This window comes from Aegilops tauschii, chromosome 6, assembly GCF_002575655.3.
Source record: "Aegilops tauschii subsp. strangulata cultivar AL8/78 chromosome 6, Aet v6.0, whole genome shotgun sequence".
In the NCBI taxonomy this organism is placed as follows: Eukaryota; Viridiplantae; Streptophyta; class Magnoliopsida; order Poales; family Poaceae; genus Aegilops; species Aegilops tauschii.
In genome coordinates, this window is record NC_053040.3 from 52,599,896 (window position 1) to 52,605,608 (window position 5,713).

Here is a 5,713-nt window from a genome sequence, read left to right on the forward strand (position 1 = left end):
CTTGTCTTTGGTGTGATAACCTTGGTGCAACTGATTTGTCTGCTAATCCAGTTTTCCATGCCAGGATCAAACACATCGAGATAGATTTTCATTTTGTCAGGGAACGAGTTGCCAACAAAAAATTAGAGATCAGGTTCATTTCTTCCAAGGATCAAATTGCAGATGGGTTTACGAAGGCGCTATCAACTAGAAGCTTTGAAGATTTTCGGCGTAATCTCAACCTAGTTCGGTTTTGATTATGGGGGAGTGTTAAACATCATGTCACGTTTATTATGTGACACATGCGCCATGTTATCTTAGGTAGTTAGAGATAGATTTTGTTTTAATTCTCCCTTATCTTTCTATCTCTTCTCCCTATTGTATCTCTCGATCGTTAGCTCACGATCGCATCTTGTAACGCCACGAGACGCCTCTCGCGCATATCAATATATAACATGCGGCTCTCCCTGGAGAGTAGGAACGCTTCTACAACTTTCCACACGCTTTACAGAAAGTTTGTATCCTGCTCAGCATTTGAAAGATAGACACACTCAATTTCTTCAGCACATACTATGATTTTCCGTTCTTTACTTTCCAGTATTAATCACCCTTGTCAATGCATTACTGGTATGTTGAGCACAGTGTGATCCAGAAATTGGATACAAAATTCCTTTCAAGATATACAGCACGTTGGTAAAATCTGGACATAAAGCATCAAAGTGTAGCATAATAACTCAGTGTTAGCTTGCTTATATGTTGTTGGATACATATGAACAATGAGCTCGGGCAAACTCTATTTATCTGGTGTTGCGTACTCAATGTCACATGTGGATATTCCTTTGAATGTCCACATCTAATTGCTTTCTCACCCCCAGCATCCAGGATACGTAGATGGGGATGACATTGCTCAAAGGCAGGCGTATGTGGCCGTGTTGAAGGAGTTGTGGCCTTTGTCTCTGCCTCAAATGTCCATGATGCCTCTCTGTGCTATCACTCTCATGTCCTTTTTATTTTGTTTGTTAAGTGAATGTTGGATTAGACAAGAAGGATTTATTCACGCTGGATCTGTACAACTATGAACTACTGGTGCAATCATTTGTTTAAGTTTGAAATGAGAGAATTAAATGTTGGGTTTGAGCAGTGGTGTTGCATGTGCTTTCTTGTTGTTCGACTATTAATATGAACCGCCGCAAGTAGAATTGTCGCACTACAAGTTATCATGACGCGTAGCCTTAATCTACTACCATTTTTATATGTTGTGAACTGGTGCATAGGCTCTCGCTCCTGAGTGATTGGTTTTTGCAATGTCTTTTGCTTACATATCATGCCAGCTCTTCCCTGAAGGAATACCATCTCTATATGAACTTTTTTGTATTTGCGGTTTTTTTATACTTGCAATGCTTCAATGGTTGTATAAACGGATTGGATATGACTATACCCGGCAGCGGTGCTGCCGGGTGCGGCAAGCCGCACTTCCGACCTAGTATATATGGAGAATATATTTCTCCCGAGTCTCTCAAAATTTCCTCAAATATCCCCCCCCCCCCTAATAAAGACCATTTCTGGCCTTAAGAAAATGACTTTAAATAAAATACTTTTATACCTTTGAAAGTAGCATTTTTGTGGTCTTGGGAAGTCCTATATCTAATAGGGTCAAAATATACTTTTGAAAAGTTTCTATCTCACCTATATCAAGGACTTCTAGTTCAAGCCTTAGTTCAGGGGTTTTTAAAAACCTAAATTTGAAAAAATTGCTTTTGGCCAAAATATTTTGTCAAATAAATATTTTTATAACCTATTCCCATGTGATGATCAGAGATAGCAAGTTGGGTATCAGTACTGGATTAGAATGAGCATATGCTTTTTTCTAAGTCATAGAGCACTTTATTAAGCAAGGCACAACATTAAAATTCAAACAGAGAGACAAACAATTCAAATAACTCATGGTTCAACATAACTTTATTTAACTAGGTTCAAGGTCACAAAACACAGGTTGAGATCCCCATCTGATTTAATATATGATCGTAACATGAAAACAACTGCTAGCATATAAATGCATGGATCATGGTCCACCACATTGAGATCCCCATCTGGCGGGGGAGCAGGTAGACCAAGTTAAATGAGTTATGTACTGGGCCACATGGGCGAGAGCTTGATACGAGCGTGACAGCATGCTTTGTCCCCTTGGAGTTTTCTATTTTTCTTTGGGTCTGTCTAGGACACATCTAGATGTGACATAGTTATGTTTCATCTAAGCTGATGTCCGCTTTGTTTGTAGTCTATTTCTTTTTTAGTTGTTTTGTTTTTGTTGCTGCAATATATATATTTGTGGGAGCTTAGATGTGACATTCTTAAAAAACATCTAGATATGAATTAGTCAAACTGTTTTTCTTTATATTTTTGCAAGAGATGTACAAGAGAGAGACCCGACGTGTTTCCTTCCGGCAAGCCACTGCTGCTCCTTCTAGATTTCAGTCCTACTACTCCCTCTATTCACTTTTGTAGTCGTTTAAGACTGCTGAAATTGAACTATTTTAGAAGGGCAGCGGTCTGCGCCGGCGCACCGGCCTAATCGTTGGGTCGGTCAAGCCCCAACCATCAGATCTGGGCCTCCCGAGCCGTCAGATCCCTTCGTCCCCAACCTCTCTCATCTTCAACCTCCCGCACGGAAAAAGGAGAGGCCCGCCTTCGCACGCGCCGACGCCTTTGCACGCGCCAACCGCCTCGCCTCCTCACCGCCAGTCGCCGCCCTCACCTATGCCGCCTTCATGCGTTTCTCACCTCCGTGGATGCAGCAGCATGCGCCCATGGTTGCACTCGTGGTTGCAGGCTTGCAGCTCCGGGGGAGATGGCCGCATCTCCGGTGGCGCCGGCCGCAGCACCTGTCGTTGTGCTCGCGCTGTACCTCGCCGTGTGCCCACCCGAGGATCTTGCTGGTTCCAACAAAAAATGACACCGGTTGTAGCAAAAAAGTTTATCGCTTTCAGCAAAAAAGCTTACCGCTGTAGCCCGCCGTCGTCATTGTAGCAAAAATGTTAACCGGATGTAGCTTCTGTGGTTGCCGATTGCAGCAAAAAAATGACGTGGTTGTAGCAAACACAAAAAAAGGAAAAAAGTTTCCATCGTTTTCAGAAAAACTTTGACTGTGGTTTGCTGGTGGCAACAAAAATGTTAGCTGTTAGTAGCAAAATATTGTGCTGGTTCCAGCAAAAAATGCTCGTCGGTGCCGCCACCATGTCGTCCATGAAGCAAAATTGATCACCGGTTGTAGCTTTTGTGATTGCCGGTAGTAACTTTTGTGATTGCCGGTTGCAGCAAAAACATCTTCTGGTTGCAGCTCACATCGGTACTTCCAGCAAAACTCTTGTCAGCCGCCCTCCGTGGTTGCATCATCTTTTCTACATGGTTGTAGCACCGACTCTGTTGGTTCCAGCAAAAAATCAGCCGTCTTTTATTTCCAGCTTTTTTATTCATCGGTTCCAGCTTTTTATTTTGTCGGTTGCAACGTTTTTCCCAGCCGGATGCAACACTTTGTAGCAGAAAAAAGATCTTAATGTGGCTGGAGGTAGAAGGAAGGTAACAGATAAGGCAAGAGATAACTAGGGAGAAAAAGAAGGGCAGTCATGTGGGCCCCATATCATGCGCGTGAGACGTGCAGGAGCAGTTTGCCTGGGACCGCGCCAGCGTGGCAAGAAAAGTCAGCGTGATACGTGTGTTGTGCGCGTGAGTGAGCGTGACCGGCCGAAAGTTACGCCGGCGCGCGGTATATAAACGTTTCCCATTTTAGAAGCTGTCTTAAATGTTTAAAAGGTCTTATAAAAGTGAAGAAAATTAGTACAACAATGTTGAAGTGAAATCAAGATATGCCACGGCGTTTCATGGTGCAAGTAGAGCTAGCGACGCACAACATGCCACGACGTCGATCGGTGCCGTAACGAAGATCACTAACGAACAAGAGAAAGGAAGTTCCGGTTACCCACCCGATCAGACGTTGCCACCTCATGTTGTAATAACTTCACTTCTGTAAGATTAGTGGGGTGGTGTCTTCTCCGGGACTCCGGCGAGCCATCAACTCATCCATGAGCCTTCCAAAGTCACCGTACGAAGATCCACCCTTCTCCATGGCGCTCCTTGCTTTCACACTGAGGTCTTTGGCCTTCTTCCGTACGGCGTCGCCCTCCTCGCCGCTCCCCATCAGCCTCCCAATGGATCCAGCGATCACCTCGCCGCCGATCACCTCATGGCCCTCTAGAGGCGACGCGAAGTCCTTGGCGCCGATGCTAACGCCCACCTTGAGTACCTCCACGATGAGCTTCTCGTTGTAGAACTGATCCGCGTACCGCGGCCACGTGACCATCGGCACGCCGGCGCTCACGGCCTCCAGCGCCGAGTTCCAGCCGCAGTGCGTCATGAACCCGCCGAGGGCGTGGTGGTTGAGGATGAGCGTCTGCGGCGCCCAACCTCGGATGATGAAGCCGCGGTCGCCGCGTGCCATCAGCTCCGCGAAGCCCTCAGGCATCCACTCTGACCCATCCGTGCCTGTGCCGGAGCTGATGACCCACACGAAGTCCTTGCCGGAGAGGTCCAGGCCGCGGGCGAGCTCGCGCAGCTCGGCCGGCGAGAAACTAGTGAACGTGCCGAAGGAGACGTACACCACCGAGCCGGCCGGCTTTCTGTCCATCCACCGAAGGCAGCCCTCTGTGACGTGTGCCTCAGTGTTGTCGGGACGGCCTCTCTTAGCCATGTCTTTGCTTGCGAGCGCGACCGGCCCCACGAGCCACGCACGACGACCGAGCGTCGTGCGGAAGTGCTCGACGTAGTCCGGCTCCAGCTCGTGGAAGCTGTTCAACACCTCGCCGAAGCTCCTCTGGTCCGCGGCGTCGTTGTCCTTGTGGAATGCCCACATCGCCGGCCGCTTCCTGGGATCCATCATCTGGCTCCGCCTCAGCTGGACACGGTGCGGCAGCCCCGGCAGGGAGACGAGCCGGGCGTCGTCATCAGGATCGTCGTCGGGGTTGGTGGTCGTCTCCAGTGGGTTGGTGCGCAGCATGGTCTCGCTGCAGCACCGGGCGAACACGCTGCTGCCGAGGAACACGAGGCGCGGGACGCCGTGCTCCGCGGCGGCGTCCGCGGACCAGCTGAAGAAGCTGTCGGACACGACGGCGTCGGGGCGGTTGGCAGCCATGAACCGGTCGAAGGGCTCGCGGAGCAGCTGCACGGCTTGGATGAACTTGAGCGGGCACTCGGCTCCGTGGGCTGGAGTAAGGAACATGAGGTTCTCCATGCCTGGCGGGAGCCCGACGTCGGGGAAAGGCACGACAAAGATGTCGACTGCAGGGGAAGGGGAGTCGGTGCCGTGGCAGTCGGAGTCGTTGGCGCGGTCGACGGCCGGACGGATGATGTCGGCGTTGACGGGCGTGGTGAGGATGGTGCACCTCGCGCCGCGAGCGGAGAATATCGCGGCCATGTCGACCACCGGAATGAGGTGCCCGGGGGCGAAGAACGGGAGGAAGAGGATGTGCAGGGGTAGGGGGTGCTGCCGCTGCTCATCCCTTGTAGCCATGGATGCGTGCTCTGTCGACGGAGTCCTATTTTTTTTGGGTGGTTGTACACTTAACACTTGTACTACTCCAGAGCGGATCGGAGGAGCCGAGGAGGAAGACAGTAGGAGAGATGGAAGCAGATGTAGCAACACTGCTGGCCGCACGTACCGCGTGTCTCACATGGTATTATT

The 5,713-nt window shown here is 49.5% G+C and overlaps 1 protein-coding gene across 1 annotated transcript; it reads right to left on the reverse strand.

Moving 5' to 3' along the window:
* Positions 1-3,824: 3,824 nt before the first annotated feature.
* On the reverse strand, positions 3,825-5,713 carry LOC109757756 (scopoletin glucosyltransferase-like). Its single transcript, XM_020316584.3, has one exon. It carries the CDS (start codon positions 5,540-5,542, stop codon positions 3,995-3,997), a length of 1,548 nt encoding a protein of 515 aa, XP_020172173.1. The 5' UTR covers positions 5,543-5,713; the 3' UTR covers positions 3,825-3,994.

Coding starts and splice junctions, on each gene's coding strand:
- LOC109757756 (XM_020316584.3), bottom strand. CDS start 5,542: ATGGCTACAAGGGATGAGCAGCGGCAGCACCCCCTACCCCTGCACATC.